General features: G+C 51.2%; 4 protein-coding genes across 4 annotated transcripts; 1 reads left to right on the top strand and 3 right to left on the bottom strand.

Annotated features, from left to right (window-relative positions):
• The first annotated feature begins 1,094 nt into the window (after positions 1-1,094).
• On the top strand, positions 1,095-4,262 carry LAMTOR4 (late endosomal/lysosomal adaptor, MAPK and MTOR activator 4). Its single transcript, XM_006896585.1, has 4 exons — positions 1,095-1,139; positions 1,692-1,772; positions 3,764-3,881; positions 4,165-4,262. Exons 1-4 carry the CDS (start codon positions 1,095-1,097, stop codon positions 4,260-4,262), a joined length of 342 nt encoding a protein of 113 aa, XP_006896647.1.
• Positions 4,263-5,303: 1,041 nt separating this feature from the next.
• On the bottom strand, positions 5,304-9,048 carry LOC102872759 (chromosome unknown open reading frame, human C7orf43). The gene is made up of 11 exons (XM_006896478.1): positions 8,431-9,048; positions 8,138-8,233; positions 7,910-8,039; positions 7,660-7,746; positions 7,390-7,510; positions 7,135-7,282; positions 6,923-7,005; positions 6,669-6,832; positions 5,998-6,152; positions 5,572-5,765; positions 5,304-5,457 (listed from the first exon to the last, which is right to left on the bottom strand). Exons 1-11 carry the CDS (start codon positions 8,839-8,841, stop codon positions 5,304-5,306), a joined length of 1,743 nt encoding a protein of 580 aa, XP_006896540.1. The 5' UTR covers positions 8,842-9,048.
• Positions 9,049-11,856: 2,808 nt separating this feature from the next.
• GAL3ST4 (galactose-3-O-sulfotransferase 4) lies at positions 11,857-17,014 on the bottom strand. The gene is made up of 3 exons (XM_006896584.1): positions 16,872-17,014; positions 16,401-16,713; positions 11,857-12,915 (listed from the first exon to the last, which is right to left on the bottom strand). Exons 1-3 carry the CDS (start codon positions 17,012-17,014, stop codon positions 11,857-11,859), a joined length of 1,515 nt encoding a protein of 504 aa, XP_006896646.1.
• Positions 17,015-19,633: 2,619 nt separating this feature from the next.
• On the bottom strand, positions 19,634-25,382 carry GPC2 (glypican 2). Its single transcript, XM_006896477.1, has 10 exons — positions 25,217-25,382; positions 24,364-24,522; positions 23,724-24,046; positions 22,918-22,998; positions 22,054-22,216; positions 21,714-21,844; positions 21,269-21,415; positions 21,055-21,194; positions 20,790-20,965; positions 19,634-19,881 (listed from the first exon to the last, which is right to left on the bottom strand). Exons 1-10 carry the CDS (start codon positions 25,380-25,382, stop codon positions 19,634-19,636), a joined length of 1,734 nt encoding a protein of 577 aa, XP_006896539.1.
• Between the last annotated feature and the right edge of the window lie 303 nt (positions 25,383-25,685).

The following is a 25,685-nucleotide window of genomic DNA, read 5'->3' as shown; positions in this document are numbered from 1 at the left end:
AAGATTAATCAGAACTGGCTTTGACAAGCACTGTGGCATTTGGACAAGAACAAACTGGGAGGAGGGTAGAGAGACTAGTGCAACAATGAATGAGTGGAAGCCCAAAATCTCTGTAAATGTTTATGAAAATTAATAAAATATAATTATAGAAAAAAAAAAAAGAAAGTCAACACTTGTGTGACTTTCATCCTCTTTCCAGGTTCATAGGGTTTCTGGAGGCAAGCTATTACAGAAGTGGATGCCACTCCTGCTTCCAAGCTTGTTTTAAAGGGGGAGCTCCACCAAATACTGTCCACCATGGGTAGCCATTATCGCATTTGATACATCAGTGTCACAGCAACTACAAGTTACCTCTGTATGGCAAGTGGACACACCAGGGCTATCCTCTCGTCAAGACGCAGGGTAAACACAACATAGCGTGAAAATAAAGGTTTATTATGGTGTTGGCTACTTAGGCATCTCTGGAGTGAAACAGGTAAGAAACTAATTTACTTGATCTGTACAAGTAGAAGGACTCTAAAAAATGATCTTGAATTGCTAAAACAAGTGTCACGGCCACTGAATCAATTCCAACCCACGTGTTAAATGAAGAGGCTGGTTGTCCTGGAGGAAGGACCACACTACATTTAAAAAAATATACATACTGTTGATCTTTCAGCCTTCCCTAAAGAAACTTACATCCTTTTACGAGAGTGACTGCTCGGTGGGCCTAAAGTAAGCATGAGCAACATTTTTAATAGCTCTTTATCTTTTTACCCAGAAAAAAATCTAAAACCCCAAAAACCGGTCCCATTTACAATCATAAAATGAAACCTTGCAGTCCTACTATGCGCAATAGTGCAGTCTTACCCTCCCACTCTCCTGTTCCTCTTCCCCCCTCCCTCTGCCTCTTCTCTCCCTCTATTTTCCTCTTCCTTGTTACACAGATCTTCCCCGCCTCCTTGCAATTTAAGAAGGTTACAGGACCAATCCACGTACACCCTTGCGCACTGGTGCCTTCCACTGGCAGATTCCGTCTAATGACGTAGTCCATGATCCAATCCACGCGAAGGGGGCGGGACTGAAATGCGACAGCGCTGAGCCAGAGACCGCCCATGAAAGCACGTGATCTCGGACGAGCATCGGAAGCTGCCTGTTTGGTAGGAAGCGCCCCTAGCACCTTAAACCTGCGATGGTAAGTAAAGACGCATGCGCGGGAGTACGCCCTATGGCTTCGCGATCCCGTTTCTCTATAAGCTGTCCCCCCGCCCCCCATCTTGGACTTGCACCCACCATCTCCCCAAGCTACCCTAGGAACATGGAGCTGGGAAGGGGTTGGTGACAGAGCCGAAGAGGGAAGGTTGTACAGGGCTTGGGCGCAGTCTGCGAGGAAAAGGCGGGCCACCGGGAGGAGTTTGAAGGAGGGTCTGCTGTGAGGGGCAGGGGGGCTGTGAAGGCATGCTAGGATTATCAGCTGGAGTGTGGGAGGCCTGACGGAGCCCACGACCAGAAAGAGAGAGAGGGGTACAGATGGAAGCAAGGGGGAGCAAGAACAGTATATTGGAGGCCATCGGAAGAGGGTCTCGAAGGGCCTTGGTGGGGAAAGGGAAGGCCTGGGCGACCATCTTCAAGAGAGGGACCTTGATATGCAAATGACGGTAGTCGACCACCTCTCCTGTATGCTTCTCACTGATTGCTCCTTTATCCACTAGACTTCTGCACTGACCCAGGGGCTAGAGCGAATCCCAGACCAGCTCGGCTATTTGGTGCTGAGCGAAGGCGCAGTGTTGGCGGTGCGTTCTGGGGAAAGGGAGGGGATCCCCCTAAGAATTTATGGCCCAGTTTGCCCTTGTTGTGTACCGTGGAATCGGAACCGACTGGCAGGTTTTCAGAGGCATGGGAGGATATTACGCATCCTTCTTCCGCGGAGCACCTGGTGGATTCGAACGTCGAGAGTCTTAGAGATTGCAGCGCAGCTTCTTGCCACTAAACCGCTAATGCACCCTAATTTGTCTCTGGTCTTTGTTATGACCCTAGCATATTTGACATACAGTAAGCTTTCAGTAATCGCATAAGAGCATCCAATTTTTGTGAGATAAAAATAGGCTTACTACTAAAATCACAAGTTTATTGATAACTGCTATTACCTGAGTTATTTTCAAGTATATTGTTTATTATTTCTTGACAAGGCTTTGTTCCACAGTACGCTATAGTACTAACTCTCTATATAAGCTTTCAGTTTAACTAGAGACAAGCCTTAAAAGGTTAAAAATGGAACTCAATATGATGACTACTCAAAGAATCAACTAATCATGTTAAATAATAGCTTGTGTTGTGGCAAGAAACTTTTCATGAAGGCAGAAATTCATCTGGATTTTAAAGAATGTGCTGTAATGTGAATAGGAAGAAAGAAGGGAATACACTTGGGGCTGGGAAATGGACATATTTGTAGGAATTTGGCACCCATGCTTTTGACATGGTTTAGGGAGAGAAGAGGCTGTTGTAAAGAAAGGATCACTTTGTAGAGGACTTTCAAAACCAGATTCAATCAAATATTTGGGCTTAATTTTGAAAGTAATAGGAGCTATTAAAAGCTTTTGAGCAGGAACATGACTTGGCGAAATGATTTAGCAAGATTGTTCTGTTAATAATATGAAGATGGATTGGAGGGTGCAGAGTCTATATGGCAGCCAGCTGCTGTGGTCAGTCAGCTAGGGATGAGATAGAGCTGGTAGCACCATTTAAGTAAAGAGTGATTGGATGTAGTAGAGGAGCTCCACCTCCATTCAGTAAGACTTTGAACTTAGAAACCTAGAATAATGATGATGTCTTGAGCAGGAAACCAAGAAAGGAAGTTGATTGAGAAAGGTAGGACATAGGGAGAATTTTGATGGTTTGATTGTAAAAATGGAGTTTGAAATGGTAAGATTATTCAAAGCATCCTAAAGATAATATCTCATTTAATCCTGGCAATAAGTTTTAAGATACTATATTGTCCCCATTTTGCAAGTGAGGAAACAGTACAGAATGTCCAAAAGACAATACATTAAACTTAGCCTAATGAAAGGGAGCTCAGGTGGCCTAGTGGGTAAGGTGTTGGACTGCCAACACATAGGCCAGCAGTTCAAATCCACCACCTGCTCTTCAGGAGAAAGATAAGTGGTCTCCTTACATGCAGTTTGCTGCCTTCTAGAAGGTCACCTAGAAGTTGGCCTTGACTGGACAGCAGTGAGTGAGTAACCTAATGGGAGACCCCTATCCAGGAGATGCAAAGAGGAAGCCAGTCATCAGAAAAGAGGAAGCCCAGGCCCTGTCACAACACTGACTCAAGGACTGGGCAGTTGGTAGGTGCTCAGGACAAAGGGATAGCTGTGTTTGAGATTCTGAACAGGGCAGTAAATGGGGAAAAACAAGGTTTTTGAGAATGAAATTTGATCAAATAGGTGTGAGCAGCGAACAAAGTAGCATTTGAAGGGGATAGGAAGAAAGGGATGAGAGTCAACAGAGGAAGGATGAGAAATGGGATGACTGGATGACACGGAGGGGAAGCCATAATGTCCAAGCAGAGATGGGCAGTCTCCTCCTCTGGGATTTGTAGCCTCAGAAATGCACCAGAGGGTCAGGCGTCAAGACAATTCCAATTGTAATGAGTTGAGTGAGGGAGAGTAACCTGGGGATTTTGGGGAGGGTAAGGTTACAAATAGTAGAGATGAAATGATTGCCTGGAATCGCTTCCCAGTTCTCTTCCCTAATTTCCGCCCTACTCCCTCCCCTCTGCATGCAGTCATCTGGGGATCTAGAGAATGATGAGCAGGCAGCCAGTGCCATCTCTGAGCTGGTCAGCACAGCTTGTGGCTTTCGCCTGCACCACAGCACGAACATACCCTTCAAACGTCTGTCTGGTGAGCTTGTCCCTCTGGCCAGGTGGGGCTGGGAATTTTTCCCAAAGGCTACTACTGCTTCTTAGGGGGTTAAAAAAAAAAAGACCTGTGGGGTTTCTGCTTGGTCAGAACTGAATATGAAAAAGAGGAGGATTTAGTGGAGGTCCCTCAGCTTAAATTTTGAACTCTAGAATTTCATTGGCTTTTACTAGCAACCAGTTTGTAACTCTCCCAGAGGCTATCACACCACTAACTGTGTCCCCTTCTCTCCCCTGGGGTGAGGGAAGGGGCATCTCTCCTCTAGTGGTCTTTGGAGAACACACGCTGCTGGTGACCGTGTCAGGACAGAGGGTTTTTGTGGTGAAGAGGCAGAACCGAGGCCGGGAGCCCATTGACATCTGAGCCAGCACAGGAAGACAGTCGGAGGTGGACTGGGTCTTTGAGTCGTTTGTGAAGACTTCTTGGCTTGCGTCTGTAACTAAGGCCATCTACTCACCTACTTCCCCACTCTACCTGGAAAGGCAAAGGCTTGGAGACTTAGCATGAAGTTAAAAAGAATAAGGGCGAAGGGACTCCCCGCTTCCCTCAACCACTCCTTTCCTACCTCCGAACAAACATAAATCTCATGTTCCCAGGCTTGGGAGTGTGTATTTGTGTGTCAGGGGTGAGAGATTTATCAGTCTTCCACCTTCTGGGGGACGGGGGAAGGTGTACTCTGGTAGGGCAGGGCTGCCTTCAAATATTTATACTGGAGATTGGTCTATATGCTGATGGGGGTCCTTCTGTGAGACTCTCTGCCCACTTTGTTCTCCGCTCCCTCCACCAACACACAACAGCAGCCATTCTTCCTCCTGGGCAGGCATTTAATAGTCTTTTTTTTTTTTTTTTTCAGTTGGAAGCAGTAGATGGAAAATAATTTACAGGGGCGGGGAGGGAAAGAAACAACCAAAAAAACCCACACACACATAACTTAAAGTGCTTCAGGCTGCAAACGTAAACATGAGGGGTGGTAAGAGGTCCCATAGCTATCTCCCCAAAACCCAAAACAAATGGGTCATTGTTGGGGCTCCTTTACCATCACCACCCTCTTAAGTTCAGCCCTGCAGCTGGAAGGGAGGGAATGTAGAGGTGGGAAAGACAATTTAGGAGGAATGAGGAAAACACTTTGTAAACCTTGAAAGGGCGCCTTTGCCCCGGCTGAGGGGTGGGGCCAGCCCCCCCCTACTGGAACTCTGGGAATACTGTTGACTTAATGCAGCAGCCAGACACATTCGTTTCACAGCTTCTTCCCTGGTCCCTCATCAGCAGACACAGACAGGTGGCTCTGTGGGGCCTCTTCACCCACTGAGGAGGCAGCCCAGGAGAGGCAGAAGCCTGGAGGGAGGACCCCCTCGAGGGCTTCAGATATCTGGGAGTGTAAAAGGGAGGTAAGCCGGCTCGGTGCTACTTGACCGGCTCTACTACCAAGACTTTGCACTCGCGCTTGGCAATCTTGTCCAGAGAAAGGACAGCTTTGTCTGGAGGCAGGTAGAGGGGACGCCCGACAGGGGAGGCCACTGGCGGCGTGATGGCCCGGCGCTCCATCACACTGCCGGACCTGGAAGAGAGCAAAGGGTGTGCATTTCAGTTAGACACTGACTGTTATGGCCTGGCCCCTCCCTGCTCCCTCTGGTCCCATCCTCCACCAAGTCCCCATGCCACCATGCCATACCTCATGAGGTGACTGCGGGAAGGCTGTTGGTGGGAGAAGGACTGAGAGCGGCCCAGACTAGCCTGGTGCCTCTCTACCAAGTCCCGGACGGCTGGGCTGCTGGGGCTGCTCTTTCGAGAGAGGGGCCGGGCCTCGGGTGGAGGGTGAGACACGCTGGCCGTGAACTGCAACTTCAGTTTCATATGTTGGCTCAGCTGGAGGTGACAAACATAGATCCAGCATGCCAGCTCAGTTTCTCAGGCCCAGGCTCCCTTTCAGATCTCCTTACCCACTCAAAAGTCTTCTATCAGTTCTCAAATCCACCTCCCTCTGCCCAGCCTTCTGGTCCCCCACCCAGTATAGTTCATCAATGGAAGTGAAGGTCTCTGTTTCCTTACACTCCCAACAGTCTGCATGTGTATCACCCACCATACATCCCCACCCTACCTCGAAGAGCCCTGTCCTTAGAGCCTGGAAGGCCACACTGAAGGTGAGTGCACTGCCCTTCCGGGAAAAGCCCAGATTGTTGAGGGGCGTGTGGCAGACGATGGAGTCCAGGGCCGCCTGCATTGCCCGGCGTTCCTCCTCACATAGCTGTTTCCCTGAGGGAGGAGACAAAGCAGGACCAGTAAGCATATCCATTCAAGGTTCCTCGGTTCATACAGTTTCATTTGATCCTCCAAACCCCTCTAGCAAATGATTCATCTCTTGCTGCATTTAAATATTGATAACCACAGCAATTCTGTGTGCTGAGTGAGGTTTGTTCCAACCACTCAGTTAATCCACATGATTGTGCCAAGAAATATTCTTTTCTTCATGGGGACTCTGAGGCCTAGAGAAGTTAAGTAATTGGCTTACAGTCACACAGCCAGTAAATAGAAATAAAAAAATGGTCAGAGAGCCAGCTCCAATGACTATGCCGTTGAAGTCACATCCCCACTGCCTCTCCAAATTTGTGTGATACTCTGGCCAACTACCCAGGCAGAGCAGAAGCAGCAGGCTTCAGGTCACCCATGTGTGTAGCTGGCACCAGCTTCTGAGCTGTTTGCACCGTCCCATGACTTCTTCCTGTCTCTCCCTGCCCTTTGGACAAAGTCCCAGTCTGGCAGCTGACCCACCAGCTTGTGCGTGCTCTGGGGTCCATACGAGCCTCACGGCAAGGAAGTCTTGGAGATTGTTGAGCAGCGTGTAGGTGACCGTGAAACGTTCATAGGTCCGAACAGGAGATTCACAAGAAGCAGTCATCACAAAGCATGGGCGGTCCAGGCGAATGCTGGGTAGGCTGAAATCAGGGAAGAGAGAAGGAAGTCAGGGATGTATCAAGTAACAAATACGGACTGAATGGTGCCTAGCAAGGGCTCACCACACTCACCGGTAGTGCGTGTAGATGCTCTGGGTGAAGGGCAGCTTTGGGGTAGACCACTGAACCACAGCAATAAGAGGAACTTCAAGGCCCTGCAGGAGGCCAGGAGCAACATTACATGTATTAGAGGCCTCCCATCTTCCATCTTCAGCCTCCTTCCTCTTCCCGTCCACTGCTTTGTCTTAACCTTTTTCCTTGAACTCACAGCCCTTTATCCTTACCTCCTTGGCTCCTGGAGGGGGCTGCTCACCCCCTCGCAGCTGAAACAGGAAGTTGTGTTCCTCCAGGGCACTAAGCAGGCAGGGGAAGCAGCCAGAGGTACCAGGAAGCCGGCAGAAGGACCCCATTGAGACCTCCCCAGACTGGTGACTAGGTCAGAAGAGAGTGCAACATCATGATCTCACCGTTATCAGAGCTCTTGGTCTCCCATTCCCCGGCCCACCACTTTACAGCTCGGCTTGTCTCGAGGGCCTTACCAGACATTGTCCACCAGCAGCACAGAACCATCAGGCATGACAGGTAGATAACTGGCATTGAAGTTGGGGAGAATCCGGATATCCCAGATGGAGATTTCCTCTTGGGAGGAGCTGTTCAGCACTATAGGAAGTAAGCAACTCAGCTCAGAGTGTCTGGATGCCCAACTTTTACCCTTCTTTTGAAACCAACCTATCCCCCACAGCCTACACAAAGCAACTGCCGACGAATAAGGTCCTTGCTGATGTCCTAGAGCCAGACCATTAGCTTACCCTTGAGGACAGTCAGGTGTTTCCCAGCCACAGTGAACTGCCGGCATTTCAGAACAGGAGGGGGCAGTAGCGTCAGCAGGGTGCTCACTGCAGAAGAGGTCAAAGGACGAAATGACAGTCTGGGCACAGACCTCGCCTCCAACCCTCAGTTCTATGTAATCTTTCTCTTTTCCCCAGAGCAGATGCTTCCCCTTCATTCAGTCCCCCAATTCCAGACTCTAGCCGTCCCCCTCTGCATTCTCCTCCCCACCTTGGGCCTTGAAAGCGCTTTGCTCGCCCCGGAAGGTCTCCCCAGGAGATCGGGTCTGCAGCAAGCGCAGGTAGCCTTGATCTCTGACCTCCGGTGCCTCAACCTCCCGCTTCCACACGGTCACTACAATCTGGGCACAGGGGACACAGGACCAGTCAAGAGAAGAGAGACATGGCAGAGTCTTAGGTGCCTCAATCTGAGCAACAGTTCTACCCTCGCCAATCTTACCTTGACCTTAGGTGTCCCTGGGGGCAATCTATCCAGTGAAACGGTGAGTGGGAAGATGACCTCATCTGTGGACACGATTGGTTCCTCTACAGGCAGCTAGGATTGTAAAAGAGGGATGGACAGGTCAGGAAAATTCAGAGGCTGCCTACTTCAGTTCCCTTTAAGATCTGCGGTGTACGGTTCTTCTTGCACCCCTCTCCTCTTAGCTGTCGTCTGCCTCCTGCCTAAGGCCACCAGCTGGAGCCCAGCACCCCGCCTCTCCACCCTGTACAGTGTCATCCCAAGTTTCTCACCGTGGTCACTCCCCCTGAGGTAGCAGGGCCTGGGCCGTGGGTGAGAAGGGGGCTGCAGCCTCGGAACAAACCCCCACCCCCAGGGTCCCCACCCCCTGGGGGTTCAGGATCCTGGTCGCCGGTGCCAACGCCCGCGGGCGCCCCGCCTCCAGCGCTGACCGAGGCCAGGGCAGCCAGAGTAGTTGCCAGTTCTGCCCAGGCCCCTCGGGAGCCCAAGCCCGGGCCGCTCCCAGCACCGGAGCCCGCGCCGCCCCGGCAGCGCAGCACCAGTAGGAAGCGGACAGTCTCCCCCAGATACAGATGGTTTCGCCGGGGCAGCGCCCGGTACCGGCCTGGGTCCTCCGCCAACTCTGTGCGCGGAGGCAGCGGCACGGCTGGAAAGTACATCGAATAGTCGCACTGGGACTCCATGGGGCAGTGCGGGTCACGGCCCAAGAGAGGGGCGAAATGGGCCGGACCGGACCGAAGACCAGTACGAGGGGCCCGCAGAGGAGGATGTGGGCCCGCTGGGGCAGCTCGGAGGATGCTGACGCCGGCGGGGTGCTGCGCGCGCCTGGGGCGGCCCAAGACAAAGGCCTGGTCCCAGGACCGGGTAACGAACCCGGAACCGCGAGCCGGCGGGGCTGTAACCCCAGTGCCGGACAGAATGACTTGCCAGAGACCGGAAGCGGAAGGAAGGGGGCGTGGCCTCGGTAATCTGCGGTGACTGGATGATGAGTGGGAGGGGCCAAATCCCACCGCTTTGCAGGCTGCTTGCAGAGAGTTCTCTGTGCCGCTTGAAGTTCTCAGAAGTGCATCTTCAGTGCCAGCCACAATCCAGAGGCACAATAGTGAAGGTCAGGATAAATGGATTGGATGGTATTGGACGACTACTGCTTTTAGTCCCAGCAAATGGTTAAATGGTTAAAAGGAGGTGTTTGCTTGCCATCATTGACCGTTCACTGACCCTTGTGCAGCCACATGATTTGCACGAGTCCAATAGCACCGTTAAGGCTAAGAACTGAGATGTTTACCATCAAGGGAAAGCACATCCCTATGTCCCAGGAGGGAGATCCCTGGTGCTGAATGTGTTCGGGAATCCCTATGTTCCAGGAAAGAGATCCCTGGTGCTGAATGTGTTAGGGAATTCACCCACGTCTTCACAATCCTTGGAAAAGGCTTGGAGCCCACTTGAAATAAGATGCCAAAAGGATAATTATCTCGACCCCTTCCACTGCTGCTCCCCCTGCTTGTAGTGAGTGTAAACCATACGAAGTATGACAACTTCCTCAAGATTATCAGCACTATCTCCCGTGCCAACTGCTTGTCCCCTCTGGCCAAGGTCAACCATGACAATTTTAGCATTGTGGTGAGATTCATGACCACAATCCATGCCACTTGGAATTCTGGAGATGGTCTCCCTGAGAAACTGCAGCGTGACAGCCATGAGGCTACCCAGAACATCATTTCTGCATTTACTGATGCTACCAAGGGTGTTGGCAAGGTCATCCCAGAGCTGATTGGGAAACTCATTAGTGTGGCCTTTTGTGTCCCCCAACCTCAGTGTACTGGCCATGAATCTGACCAAATACAATATCAAGAAGAAGGTAGAGAGCTCTAGTGGCCAAGTGGCAAGAAGCGCTGCAATCCCGAAGGCTTGTGATTCAATCCGCCAGATGCTCCGCTGGAGAAGAAGGGGCAATCTCCCTCCTGTGCCAGTCGGATCCAATTTGATGGTATACACACACACACACACACACACATACACACGAATATATATGTATATATGTAAAGAAAATGGTGAAGCAGACATTAGTGGGGCTTCTAAAAGGCATTCTGGGCAATACTTGGGATGGTCTCTTTAAATTTTATTTTATCTTATCTTATTTTATTATTTTTGTGTGAGTGTACCATCAAATCAGATCTGACTGGTACAGGAGGAGATTGTCCCTCCTTCCCCGGCAGAGCATCTGGTGGATTTGAACCATGCACCTCTGGGATTGTAGTTGCAGCTCCTTACCACTAGGCCACCAGAGCTCCCCTGAGATGGTCTCTTGACATCCGCAGTGACACTCCCACTTTTGATTCTGGGGCTGGCATTGTCCTCAACAATGCTTTGTCATAACTAGGGTGGTTTGACAATTTTGCTATAGCACCCGGGAGGCTCTGGTGGCCTAGTGGTAAGAAGCTCTGCTGCAATCCCGAAGGCAAGTGGTTCAAATCCACCACCTGCTCTATGGGAGAAAAACAGGCAAACATATTTGTGCAGGACATGAGGCTATTCCTGGAAAGGGTCATCATCCTTGGAAAGTTAGAGGGTCAGCAAAGGAGAGGAAGACACACAACGAGATGGACTGACACTTCAGCAATGGACTCTAGTGTCTCAGGGATGGTGAGGATGGCCCAGGATAGGCAGGTTTCAGGATGGCTGTTCATAGGGTCGCTATGAGTCGTACTCATCAGCACCTAACAACAACAAAAGCCTACTATGGAGCTCTGGTGTTAAGAAACTACACTGCAATCCTAATGGCACGTCGTTTAAATCCACCAGCTGCTCCACAGGAGAAAGATGGGCAGTTTCCTTCCATGCAATTAATTGCCTCTGGAAACCTGCTGGAGGGTCAGCTACGGATTAGTTCTGACTTGATGGTACACAACAACACAAAGTGGTTGATCCACACGACCTCTAAGAAATAAGGGAGTCCTCAACTACCAGCTCCAGCAATCGCTCTAGGAGAGCTGTCAATTTCTGGGGAGTTCTTTCCATAACTCAGTGTGCGAACAAACTGAGAATCTCTTACCCTCAACAGAGTTTCTATCCCATATTCCTTAAAAAAAAGGTGAGTGGGAGAGGCCTAGAGAGCCTAATTTTATTGTTGTTTACTATCAATAAAGTACACTGGGGGGGGGGGAATAGTAGAGACAACACACAGTCTTCTTAGAGAGGAAAAGTGCTTCCATATTAAAATGACTCCCTCCAGCCTCTGGAAGACCCCTCAACCCTCCCTTCCCCCTCCCCCTATAAATCAAGTAGAGGTTTAAAATTATTTATTCATACCATGAACATTTCCTAGTGAAATGAACATAGCCCAATAATCTCTTTCACGGAAAAATGGACATGCTATTCTAACCCGCCACGCCCTAACTTTTCTCTGGCTCATTCCATGTGTCGCCACTCTAGGGGGCTTTTAAAAGTGCTACACAGACCCGTGAGGGGGTGGAATGGGAAAGAGAGAACTGATGAGACCTGAAGGACCGGGATTCCATAGTAAAGGCCTGCAGAGGGGGCCTGCATCAGGTCAGAGGTCCTTTCATCCTCTAGGGGGCAGGCATACCTTCTCTGGGAAGCAAAACTTGCACCTGATCGTCCCAAACTCCGCCCAAGAGCCCTACTCTTCTAGCTCTCTTCTTTCAGTTCAATTGCTCCTCTCCTAGATTAGCTGCTCATTAACCTGCCAATGGAGCCTGATGCCCATGGGGAAAGTAGCCTGGAAGCTTTGGAGAAGCAGAGAGACTATGGGGGAACTGCTTGGCATCCAGCTTATCCTTGTACTGGAGCTCAGGGGTAGCCAGGCGCTCACACTCCTCCCGGTCTTGGGGGCTCAGTCCGCTGCGTAATATATAGCCCAAAACCTTAGCTGACCCAAACTGGAAGGGGCGGAACCTTTGGTCGGTGATGTATTTGGGGTCGAGGGCCTCGCCCCCTACTAGACAATGTTTAGCCAGGGCCTCTCTCCGAGCCCGGAGCTCTGCCACTGCGCTCTCGAGCCGGCTCTGACCGTACTGCTCGATCCGTGTCCACAAGGTGCGGTTGAAATGAACGTAGAGTGCCCAGTCCAGGTTGTTCCAGGCGCGGGCGCGGGCAGCCAGCTGCTGCTGCTCATCAGTCAGCCTGTCTTCCCTGGCAGCATGGAGGCTCGGCTTGCCTCCAGCCTGGGCGTTGTGCGTGAAGCCCACCACGTCATCTAGATCCCAACACAGGGCATCCGCCAGCAGGACTAACGACTCATCAAAGTACTCAGTCACCAAAACCAGATCAAAGACAGAGTCCAACCAGGCTAGGCCCCACTGGATGAAGGACGAAGGCCCCGCATCTAAAGAAGGAGGGCTGGACGTCTGGTGGTGGTGACCTTCAGCAACCGTAAGCACAGGATGGACAAGAGCATTGAGATCCAGAGTCTGGGCCTGAGGGCCAGCACCAGAAGGCAGGACATACAGCTGTGGAGAGTTGGGGTCTCTTGGGGGGTGAAGATTTCTTTTCTTGGCCCTCATGTCTGGTGGGAAGGGGAGGCCAAAGTCAAACCACAGCAGGTTGCGGGCATAGTGGTCCCCACGCGCCCCAAGCCGGTAGAAGGCTCGAGGATTAGCCAGAAAGGCAGCTAGGGAGGGAGCTTTGCGGAAGGCTGAAGAGATAGATTTATAGTAAGAGAAGGCAGAACGAGCCAGAGCTGCTGGGTCTCGGACGATGGAAAAGAAGAAGCTGTCAGAAGGCATGACCTGAAGTACCTGCAGAGGAGAGAATGCAAAACAAAGGGAAAAAGAACTGTGTCAGGGAGGAACAAAACAGAAGCCAGCCCACTGAAAGGCCAGCCTTCTGGAGACCTTCTGACAGTTCTGCTGGAAACATTCCCTCCCTACCTACAAGCTGTCTCTCCCTAGCTGGGTGAGTTTGGACAGATTACTTAATATCTCTGAGGCAACACATGGTTATCTGGAAAACCAAGATAAGCATAGGAGTCTTCTCAGGTGATTGTGAAAGTTACTGGAGATAAAGAATGTGAAGAAATTATCGGAATGTCATTTTCTCCAGAAGAACATTCCTTTCTTAAAGTCTTTTCTTTCTGTCTGCCTTGGACAGTAAACTTCTAGGAACTAAACTTTGTATTCCTTCTCCAACAAACACCTCTTAAACACCTACTCTAGAACTCTTAGTCACATCTTCAAGAAAAGAGCTGCTCTCAGGTCACTGACAGCGAAGAGGGAGCAGGAGGGAATGACAGAAATGCTGTTTGGGGAGCAGGCCTCTGGCAGGCAGATCAGGTGCAGAAGGGTAAAGGGCAGGGCACTACCCTGGGCATCTTGGAGGGCAAGAGACATCACTGGAAAGGTTACTAGGGCATCAGGGTTGTTTAGTAGATTGTCCTCTGAGGGTTGGGATATGTCACTTCACTTCTCAGCAAGAAGGAAGGTAGGGATAGGGCTGTAATAAGACCCGGCAGGTGGATCCATATCAGAACATTGGGCTGGGGTTTTATGAATGGTTCTCCTTCTCGGAAGTGGAAATCTGTCATTGAATCTGACCCTTCCTCTTCATCATATCATTTGATCTTCTTCACTAACATGGGTATTCCCAGTGATACAAAGCCTGGGGACTGTCTCTGAAGACAGAAGGCAACAACTTTGGCATCAGATGGAACTGGATTAAAACCTCAACCCTTGCGCAACCATGTTTATCATGGCTTTGTTCACAATAGCAAAGAGTTGGAAACAACCTAAGTGCCCATCAACAAATGACTGGAGAGAAGCTGTGGTATATTTACACAATGGAATACTACGCTGCATTGAAAAACAAGGAACTCATGCAATATTATTCAAAATGGGTGACCCTGGAGGACATTATGCTGAGTGAAGTATCTCAGTCACAAAAGGACAAATACTGCATAGGGCCACTGTTGTAGAATGGGAGTGACACCAGGGTTGGGGTGAGATTGAGAAAAATGGGATAAATTATGTATATTTCATTGAAACAGATGAGGGAGCAGTTTAAAAGCGATACATGATTGGGTGTTATGGTCATGAAAAGAGTCCAGAATGAAGGCTGCATAGTGGAGTGGTGGTGGTGGGGAATTGTATACCAATGAAAGAATTTTTCTTTTACGTTTCAAAGAGAAGAACAAACTGGAGGGGAGGGGTGGGCAGGGAGAAAAATGCCACAATAAATGAATGGAAATCCAAAATCTCTGTAAACGTTCATTAAAATTAATAAAATAAAATTTAAAAAATCTCAACCCTGCCATTCATTAATTGTGTCATTTGGGGCAGGTTATTGACTTCAGGGCCTTTATTTCTCCACCTGTGTATCTGGATTAACGCCTAAAAAAATGTGAAAGAGCATAAGACATGGTAGTTATTCAATGACTAGTAATTAAATGAAAGGTATCTTAACCTCTAGAGAAACTGACTTCAAAGGTTATTTTCATTGTGTCACACTCCATGATGGCCCTTTGTTGTTGTGATGGTGTTTTGTACAGTAGAGTGGGAACTGACCCATCTTGTTTATTAGATCACACCCACACTCTTCTGTCCATATGTTATCAAAGTCATTGAGAGTTTCTGGGTCACCATTAATTAAGTACCTGACTATTAAATGAAAGGTTGGTGGTTCAAATCCACCCACGGATGCCTCTGGAGACACTGACTCAAGGACTGAGCCACTGCTTTCTCCAGTTCCAACTTCAATGATGGTGTCTCCTCAACTCCCGCTGAACTGGTTCTGCCACCTCCACTCTCCTTCCCTCCCTTACATACGCACATGTCCCACCATGTCCTTGCAAATACTTTGCCTGATTTGCTCTTCACTGCAAAGTCTTGCCTGTCTTTAAATCCTCTGACATCTGAGTGTATCCAGGAGCACTTCAGAAGACAGAACTAGCAATCAGTTTCCAGAATCTACTTCAGAAAATTCAGCAATTGAAAACCCTGTGGAATTGCTGTAAGTTGTCATCAAAACAACAGCAACCAGGACAATTGAAAAGATAGTGGAACCATAAGGTAAATCTTTGAACCACACATTTGGGGCTTTGGATAGTGGTGTGAACTAGAAAAACCTACCTCTTCATAGAAACCACTTTTAATTAGTGTTCTACCCTCAACTCTGAACACACACACACACACACACACACACACACACACACACACACACACTACACGCCCAGTACTATGATGTTATAATGGAAAGAGCTTTGACTTTGGTGTAGATGGACCCGGGTTTAATTATAGCCCTGCCACTTTCTATCTGTTAACTGAAGCAGATTGCTCAATTTCTGTGAGACTCAGTCTCCTCATCTGTTTAGTTTAGACCCTTAAAATGCCTCCCTTTGCAAGGTGGTGGTAAGATTAATACTCAGCGTTCGGTATGTATTCAATAAATGTTTGTCCCCTCCCTTAGTGTGTTCATTTGCAAGTTGATTTTCTTTTCTGTAAGAGCCGACAGGTTCTGGGTGTGTGCGTGCGTGCGTGTCTGTGTGTGTTTATGTGAAGGCATGCATTCATTTTCCCATCAGCATTGAGATTTCTAGGGGGTCAGAGGAACTCTGGTGGTATAGTGGCTTAGCAGTTAGCTGCCCTCTGAGAGGTTAGTAGTTTGAACCCACCAACTGCTCTGCAGGAGAAAGATGTGGGAGTCTGCATACATATATACACACAGCCTTGGAGACTGTGGGAAGTTCTAACCTGTCCTACAATGTCTCTGTAAGTCAGAATCAACTTGATGGAAACAGGATAAAGATTTTGGGGGAGTGATGGTTTGGACTGGGCCTCTGCCTAAGTGTTTGGCTGAGCCTAGCCTAGGGCTTGGGCTTGGTGTATAGCTAATCTCTTTCATGGCAGACACAGTAAGAGGAGTTCAGTAGCTGAAGAAGGATCCTGGGATGATAGTAGAAAGGATAAAAAGTGGTAAGGAGTACATGCAGAGTTTGAGGGGGTCGGGGCTGGCAGGGGACTACCTTGGTCATAGAATAGAACTGGAGTGAGTGTCAGATGGGAAATGATCAGGCATCTGACTCCCAGAAAATAATAGAAAAGAGAAACTTGAAGCGAGGGAACAGGAAATCCCACCCTTGTGGTCTCCAGCTTTATGATGAGATAGTCCCTGGGTAGCACTAGACCCTTGACTCCTTTGTCACTAGACCCTTGACTCCTTTGTCAGTGGTTTCAATAACAGGATGAACTCATCTCTTTCCAGTTCTACCTGTTCCCCTTAGAGCTCTCACCTCTTTCAGGTTGAACCTCATGTGATGACAGAGGATGTGAAAGGGTGGCTCAGCTTCTTCATTCTGCGGGTGGTAATTTTTAACCCTGGACGCCTGGAAAAGCCTTGGGTAACCAAACTGGTAGCGGGCAGGGAGGGCAAACCGTAGCCCATGCCGGTCTCCGTAGCGATGGAGCAGGTTCAGCACAGAACTGCTCCCAGATTTATGCGTCTTCAGGAACACCAGCCGCTGCTGAGGTGAACAGGATTGGTTGCTGCTTGGATGCTGGGATGGGAACCAGGGTGGTCGAAGTTGAAGCCCAACTCCAGGTAGCCTGCAGAGACACAAGAGAAGTGTCTTGTCCCTTACACATGTGGAGAACAGATGGGGGGAGGGGGACATGGTCCCTCCTCTGTCTCTCCTCTCTGAATTCCCCAAGAGTCCAAGCCCCAAGTGGGATGTGGGCCACCCCTTGCAAGGTCAGAAACTTACTTCTTTTGGAAGGGGCCTCCCCAAAGCTGTAGGGCAAATCCGATGGTCATGAAGACTCCGAGAGCCACGCCTAGGCTCCGAGGCCCCCAGAGCCAGAGCCGCATTGTCCTGGTGGTAGAAAACAGAGGGCCCAGGTGGCCCATGTGATGCTAGAGAGGAACCAGGGCAGAGGGAGCCTGGGGTAGCCACGTAGTCGATCCAGGTTTATTCCCCAGGCCTGCTCACAGCCCTGGTCGAGTCTGCCCCCTGAGTTAGCAGATTTTTGCCTCTGTCAGCGTCTAGAAGGGAAATGAGGGGGAAGGAGAGGAGACCAGAGGAGAGGGGCAGAGCCCTCTCTTCCCAAATGTAGCAGCAGCTGGATTCAGGGAGGCCCAGCAGGGGAACTAGCTAGGTGGTCCCACTACCTTCTGCTGTCAGCCTCTGCCTCCCATTTCAAATGCTCTAATTTCTTCTGTTCCTCCCAGAGTCTCAGGGATTTAGATGACAAGAGGAGAAAAGTGGAGCCTCAGTTATGAATTGTGCACCAGCGAGAGGAAGCAAAAAATAGCAGATCAAGGAGCGAACAGGGTGCAAGGCCAGATCTGGTTTCCTCGGGAGTCGTTAGCCACCACCGATGACAAACGCCGAAGGAGAGCCCGATAAGAGGATGGGAGGGAAAGCCACATGTTGCGAATGAGGCTCAGACAGAGTCGTTATGAGTTACGAATGATCCGAAGGCAGTGGGTTTGTTTTTTTAAAAAAAATTTCAGTAGGAGGGAGAGAAGTTAGGCTAACAGAACTTTCTCAAGAGGAGCAAGAGCCAGCCTTCTCATCGTCAATCGGAGTATCTCTCTTAGCTAGTAGGGGTCCCAGCATGAGGTTAGTTAAAAAGTCCTGATGTCCCAGACAACCAACCCCCCACCGTGTCTCCAGCAGCAGAAGCAGCCAGTCCCATCGGTTCAGCGAGAGGAGATCGAGAGGGTGGGGCTAGAGGGAAAGAGAAGGACTGACTCGAGATACAAAGATAGGGACAGAGAAAGATGAAAACACCAAACTTGGGAGTTCCTTCCCAGGCCGGAGCTTCACAGTCGCGGGGGACTCCAGCTCCACCCCATCAGATTACAATTGACTGTTACGGCCTGTCCCCACCGGCAAGACCTGACAGCCTCCTTCCTGGTGGGCCAGAGGGGACCTCAGAGAGAACCCGCATTTGTTACTCAGCGACCCGCCCCCTCCGACATCACCTCCCAATTTCCTCCAAGCGCGGCGTTCAGAATCCAGCCCTGATTTCTCCTTTTTCTTTCCTCCGGCGCGATCCCCTTCTCACTCCCCCACCTCTGCCCGCGGTGCCTTCCAGTTTGGTGGACTGCTCTGCCTGTTGCCAGTCCTTTGTTGCCCTCTGTCAGGGTTCCCTGAACCCTGGAATCCCACCTCCCTCACAAATTCTAGGGTCTCTCCTTCAGCTGCAGCCTCGTCTCTTCTTGCCTACTCACCAGCACACGTGGGGAGCAGTGGGGAATTTGGGGTCGGGCCTTCGGCCCACCCCAGCCACCGCCAGGCCCCTCCTTGCTCTGCTCAACTTTCCCCACAAACTTTCTCCTCCGCGCAGGCTCCTCCCCTCCCTCGCTCTTTGTCCCGCCAGTGGCTGCAGCTGCTCACGCTTTGATGTCGCCCTCCTCTCTCCTCGCTCCCTCCCTTCTTCATCTTTCTTCTTCAAGCTACCCTAGTTGGCCCTTGGAAGACGCCACTTCCACCCTCCTTTCACACTTAGGAATCAATTAGATCCTTTTTTTCTCCCTGCTTACTACAGAACAAAAGACGCATTCAGGTGACAGAAAGGAGAAAGTGACAAGAGATGAAAGCTGACATTGTCAGCAACGTGATAGGTAACAGACAGACACATCGGGAGCCGAGGCCCCCCTGCAGAGGGCCGGGGACAGTGGTGCAATGTTCCTAAAACCTCCTGTTAAAGAGCTTTACTCCAGGGACATGGTGCTTCTTCCCACAGGTCCTTCTTGGGTCTCTCTATTCTCCCCATTTTACAGATGAAGACATAGGGGCCCAGAGGGTGGTAAGCTGCCCAGATGCAAATGCAGGGAATACGTTTCAAGAAATACAAGGAGATGTCACAAAATCAGATTTCAGGGAAGTCTGCCAGGCTGAAGGCACAAAAGTCAGACGAGGGGTCCAATAAATTAAGCATTTATTTGCAGAATAAACACTGAGTGAACACTGAGACATGACACGGAAGGCTCAGGAAGGCAGGAGTCACGGGGTGAACTTTTTTTTTGTATTTTAGTTTAAGAAATTGATACTGAGAAAGTCAACAACAGAAGTCAGACTTATAGATGCTGACATCCCCACTCCCCTCCCCTGTACCCCATTAGCCCGGACGTCATGTCCATTTGAGACCAGATACCCCCCCTATTTGAGTTCCATCCCTCCCCACTTCCGTTTCAGTCCTTCAAAACCCACCCCCAAATGTAACTCTACAAATCCTCCCCTTTTCCCTCTTATGAGTGACCACTAGCCCCAGACTTAGGGGCATGGAGACCACACCTCCTCTTCTAAATAAATACCCTCTTACCTTTACCAGATTGGGGGAGAAATGTGAACACCCTCTTCCCCACCCGCCAATGGGAATCTTTTGGATCTGGGGCCCCAGCCATTCACCTCAGTCTCCACCCTCTCCGAAAGCACCTTCAACTCCTCCCTAGACCCAAATGAGGGGGAAGAGAAGAAAGAGCCTTGAACCCTTCTGATGCTAGGGCGCCCATCCCCTGTTATCGCGGTCCAAGCAGAACCAGGGCTGAGAGGAAGAGGAGGAGGATGGGTTGGGTACGGAAACCAACAGGCGACCCCCCACTCCTGCTCCTGCCTTGGTTGTGGCGGGAACCACCACCTCCTTTGCCCCCAGGGTTGTCCCTTCGAGGAGGGCGAGGAGGGCGGGCTGGGGGGGCCACTGCTGCTGTCCCTGCCATCCAGTCATCAGCGTAATGCTGCCCCCCTCCGGAGCCACTGCCGTCTTCATCTGCAGAAAGGGAAAAGAAGTCAAATAAGAAAAGGGGAAACAGGGAGAAATACACAAGCAGAGAGATTCGCAAGCAGAACGAACGTGAGAGAGAGAGGAGAGAAACACATAATGTAATGGAGGGGGGAATAGGTGGAGGGAGAAAGACCAGGAGCAATGGGAGGGAGGACAAGAGACGAGAGAGAAGGGGAAAGAGAAATCAGACAGCCAGGGGAATAAGAAAGTGATGAGGCAGGTAAAGAATAAGAGAACAAACAGATGGGGAGAGAGGATAAACAGGAAAAGCCAGAGAAAACAGATGCAGAGAAGCAAAGGAACAGACGGTTCGGGTGGGTGGGGCAAAGAGAGGCGGAGACGGAGAGAGTAAAATTATGAATGACTGTCCCTTGCTTAGCTGGCAAATCACACACACAAACGTAACATACATATATACACACACACACATTCACTTTCTCTCTCTCTCTCTCTCTCTCTCTCTCTCACACACACACACACACACACACACACACACACACACCCCTTCCCCACACCCCTGGAGTTGCCCACCCTTCTTATTCACCCACTGCCATTATAACATGTTTCCTGCTGCTCTGTGGGAATGTTTTTGTGTCTTCCTCACTTAGGTCGAGAACGTAAGGGTAGAAACCTTCTCACTGATCATTTGGTCTCCTCTATCCTTGAGATAATCGCTTGATAAAGGTGTGTTAAATCAACATGTGAGAGGAAATCTAAGGCAATCTAAGAGTTCCGAGAGGCCAGGCTGCCAACTGCGCGCCGAGGGGCGGGACTTCGAGGCCGTGGGCGGGGCTGGGGCGGGCTCACGCCGACCCCGCGGGGTGGAGCCGAGGACCCCGCGCGCCTCGGAAGCAGAGAGTCCCGGGGGAGGGGGACGCGGCCCGGGGTCTCACCCGCGTCCTGCAGATCGAGGTCGTGTCCGAGGGCGGCCGCCCTCATCCTGGCCGTGGCCGCCCGGAGCTGCAGCCGCCGCCGGCGCGTCGGAAGGTCGGGCCCCGAGACGTCCACCTCCAGCTCTGGGTTATGGAGCTGCTCCGCTAGGGAGCCCCCGACGACAGGCGGCAGGTACCTGCGAGCAGAGCAGGCCCGGAGCTGCGGCGCCACCCGCGCGTCCTCGGCGTCGCCCCGCCGCCCCAGCCAGCCCCGCCGGCCGCTCACCGGCCTCGTCCCGCTCCGGTCCAGCACGGAGCCGCCTCCTGCGAGATGTCCGCCGCCATGCGCGGGTCCCCGCACACCGTCAGGGGCAGCCCGGTCCAGAAGCCTCTTACCCGGCCCAGCCGCTCACGGAGCTCCCACACCTGCGAAGGAAAGCGAGAGGCCAGTGTAAGGGGATGAGCCCTCGGACTCCGGCCAGCGCCCCACCCTCACTCACCAGCCGGGGCAGGTTGGTGCCCGCCGCCGTGGTGGGGCGCTCCTCCTCGGCCCCTGACGTCCAGAGCCGGCCTGCCTCTTCCCGGGGCGACGGGGCTCGGCGGGTGCGGGTCAGCGCTGGATAGGGCCCCCCGCACCCCTGAAACACCTATGGCACAGGGAAGAAAGGGCACTTTTCATGGATCTTTGCCCATCGGCTTCTCTCACTGGAGCTGACCGCACACACAGCCTTGCACCCATTGAAGTGAACCTCTCCAACACTCTCCTCACTTCAACACTGCAATCTCCACAATACCTCACCCCCTTGGGAAGCCCACAGTCTCTCTAGATACCCAGACACCCCATATTGTCACTCCACCTTCACCCTTCTCTCCTAGAACCCAGGCTGGTACCCTCTACTGTAATCCACTCCAAAGCTGTCACCCCTAGCCTTCTCGTCCTTGTACCTGGGCTGACACTCCCACACTGTTTTCTTGCAGAAACATCAAACCCTCTGAAATCTTCACGCCAATGGACTCAGCTGCCAGCTCAAAGGAAAAGGGGCCCTGGAGTCTCTCAGCCAGGAGCAGGAGAGCGTCTTGAAGGGAGGAAATGGAGAAAGAGTGACATGAGTGGACAGTCACCTAGACACAGGGAATGAGGCTTCCCCCATAAAACCTCACATGGGCCTTAGAGGAAAGAGCAAGGTGTTATCAAAGGATAACTGTCTCCTGTCTCCCTCAAATCTGGCTTTAGGATCCCCCCAACCTCCACACCAAGGCAGCCTCTGCCTTATAGCTTCCTCACCCAGATAGCCCCCCCAGTCAGGCTCCAGTCCCCCACTGCTAAGACAACCACGGGCCACATTGAGGCAGAAGCCCCTGCAGGGTGGCAGAGAAGGGACCCCTCGGCAAAGGGGGCAGCCCGTCAGACGCATGACAGCTCGGCTGCAGCCTTCAGACATGGACACCTGGGGACAGAGAGCAAGAGAATGTCACTCAAACACCACAGCTGCCCTCAGCCAAGATAGGTGTTGAGAGACACTAACAAATGACTGTCCCACCCTCCTTCCCTGGCTCATGTGGGAGTGTCTAGGCTAAGTGACCATGTAGGGCAGGAGATACCACAAGACTGCCACAGCTCTGAGATGAGGGTCTGAGGGGCTGCTTCAAGGGAGGGGTGGAACCAGAAATGGAGTAGGTGGTGCGAGGAAAAGAGCAAAGGATAAGAGTAAGTCTTTTGTAGGTGGGGAGGGGGAAGGCAGTGAGGAGGATTGGAGGGCGGTGGGGGAAGTCTAGATGGAAGTAACAGGAGGGAAGGGTGGGAGGTCAGGGAGAAGATGGACCTTAGAGGGGACGGCCTGGAAGCCCAAGTAAGGAATCTGACCTTTATCCATAGGGAAGAGGAAGCCATAGAAGGGTTCTGGGGTCTGTGGGGTGGGGGGACAATACTCCTGGGCACCCCTGGAGGGTGGCTGGGGGATATGAGTCATCAGAGGGCAGGTCAGAGGTCACAGATCATGACCCAAGAGACGCTTCACTCCAACTCTCCTTCCTGAGACATCAGGGATAGGAGGTCTCTCCTGCCAGCTGACACTTGACTCTTTCACGGAGCACTTCTCAGTTCTACCTCTCCCTCCCCGGGTTCTCTGTCCCCAGGAACCCCTCTAACCTTAAGTGCTGTGCTGACCACATCTCTTCCAGTTGCCAGACCCTGGATAAGGGCTCGGGCAGCCACCAGAGCACGAGTTATCTAGAGAAGGGAAGAAACACTCCAGGGAGTGGTGGGTCCATCAAGACCAGAACCAAGAGACTACCTTCGAGGGCGGTCAGAAGAATGGGGGTAGGTTTGGAAGGCTATCTAGGGTGCTAGTTTAGGGATATCTAGTAGGGAAGTAGGTTTGAAAGGCCCTCAGGGATTATAGTCTCAAAGGATTAAGGGGAAAGGGGTTTGAGAAGAGATGGAGAAATTATACAGGGAACAGCGTATTAGAACACTGAACTTGAAGGCCTGAGTGTGAAGCACAGCTCCACCACCATTTGTGACATTTTAACCTCTGGCGGTCTCAGTTCTTCTCATCTGAAAATTGGGATACCACCATCTGCTTAGCAGATTGATGGTGACAATTAAATGAGAGAAATTAAAATCTTCCTCAAATCAGTGACTACTTCATGTTTAAGTGAACCAGAAGTCAGAATGTTAGCACAGGGGTTAGTTTTGGGGGGAACTGGTATAAAGGAATTTGAGAGTCAGGAGCTGGTGAGTGGGTCAGGGATTTGTATGAAACTGGGGCACAGAATCGGGGTGGGACACATCCAACAAAAGAAGACTTAGGAGCACTTGATCAGGTAACGAGGGACAACCCAAGATGAAGGACAGAGGTAGCTGTGATGCATAAAGGAAGGGTCACCAGATCATGTATGACTGGGGCATAAAAGGGAGGGTAAGAGGTGGCTGAGGTCTCAGGGGCCCCTCACCTGCAAGCGGAGGCGGCGGGGTGAGTCCCCAAAGGGCTGCAAAGAGCCATCAGCAGCAGAGGCGAGGCGCGTGAGGCAGAGCAGGTAATCAGGGGGGAAGCTGTACTGTGGGTGCAGCAGGGGGAATGCTCTCTCCAAGAGCTGTGCCCAGAAATCAGCCAAGGTATCATCCAACCCCCCACTGGTCCCTCCATAGTGGCCTCGCAACCGAGAGAACAGACCACTGAAAATGGGGGCGTGCTGAGCGTACAGTCGGCCATAGGAGCGGGAGAAAAGCTGGGCCAGGGAATGCTCAGATGCGGAGAGCAGCTCCCGAAAAAACTCTGTGACAAATGCAAGGAAGGAGTGTGAGGTGTAGACAAGGCCAGAGGAGGATAGAAAAGGCAGAGATAAGAAGGGTGGGGTAAGGGGGGGGGGAAGACAAATGAGTTAGAAAGAGTAAGTCTCAGATATTTGACCAGACTGGGAATGAGGGGCCAGGGCCCTAAAGAGAGCCTGGGATGACCATAAAGGGCTAAGCCCCAGGGCTAGGGAGGGGCCCAGTACCCAAGGAATGAATGAGAAAGCCAGGATAAGATGCTTATTGGGATCATGAGCACAAAGAGGTGTGAGGCCAGGTTTAGGGATCCCAGGTCTTCACCATCAAATTTTCTGTGCCGGGCAGCCAGCGTGTGGACCAAGAAGGAACCGCTTTCCTCCACCAGGCTTCTGAAGGTGTCCTCTGTCTCCCTGGCCAGTCTTTGCTCCGTCTCACTGGAACAGCAGGTGTATTCCTGGGGACAGACCCGCAGGTGCTCACCTGAACAGAGGAATGAATGGTGAGAAGTCATATCATGAAATTCCTCCACTGGAAGGTCAGCTGTGAGTCGGTAGGGACTCGATGGTACACAACAACTCACTTATCTGTGGGGCTCTTCCTTCCTTTCTACCTATCTGCTCTCTTTGCTATTGTCTGTTCCCTCATCCCCCACCTGAACCTATCCCCCTCCTTACTGTCTCTTCACCCATTCCAAGCCCACTCACTCTCTTTAACCATGGGATCATCTATTTTACCACTGCCCTAAAGGGCCAAATGAATGGCCAGAGGGCCTTCTGACTACCCTCCCCAATATCACACATCACCAGCCTCTAGGGACTTAGAATACAGCATCTACGGGATGAATGGGATTTGGAGTAATAAGGTTTCTTGGTGAGTAAAAATGCATTATCTTAGAAGGACTTCATGAACATAGAGAGGGAGGGGAACTTACTGGGCTGTGTGTATAGGGTATACTAATTACTAGAAAAGGGTTCCTGGTGTGGGGGCGGAGGAAAAAGATTGTAATGTGAACAGCAGGATAATTGTGATCTCGGTAATGAAGTTACAGGAAGAGAGACAATTACTATGGGATGAGAAGATTGTTAACGGTTACTCCGAAAGGGAAGAGAGTTATTGTGAGATGGGGAGGACCCGCCCCTGCCCTCGCCCCCAATTCTCTAGCCTTTATCCTCACCTGAAATCAGAGAGGGAGGGAGTAAGCTTAAGCTATATCCCCGAGCCCCAAGCACCTGCCGGGTCTCAGCGCAACTCCGGGTGACCTTTGCCTCGATCCCAGGTCCGGGACCCGGACCAGGACACAGAGGCAGCAGCAGAAGCAGGAGAGGTCGCAGCACAGACATCACTGCAGCCGTCCTGGGACAGCAAAGTGCGTGCAGAAGAGGAAAGAAGAAATGCCCAAATTAAAAAAACTGGTTCTCCCCCCTTGGGACAACGCCGCCGAACAGAGAAAGAGCACGACCCCCCAAAACTGAACACAGAGCACGATATAGATGGACCGTGAAGCATCTGCCGAGACAATGGGAGCCGGGAGCTGGATAGGGGGTGGGGCTCGAGGCGGGGCGCCACCAATAATGGCAAAGAGCCGGGCTTAAGGGCGTGGTCAAGTAAGATTGTAAACCAATGCAATAGGGAAATTCGGCAAG

Source organism: Elephantulus edwardii, unplaced genomic scaffold, assembly GCF_000299155.1.
Source record: "Elephantulus edwardii isolate Elephantulus edwardi_28Jun2011 unplaced genomic scaffold, EleEdw1.0 scaffold00186, whole genome shotgun sequence".
In the NCBI taxonomy this organism is placed as follows: Eukaryota; Metazoa; Chordata; class Mammalia; order Macroscelidea; family Macroscelididae; genus Elephantulus; species Elephantulus edwardii.
The sequence above is the reverse complement of the archived record's forward strand: the minus strand, read 5'-3'. Positions and strand labels throughout refer to the sequence as shown.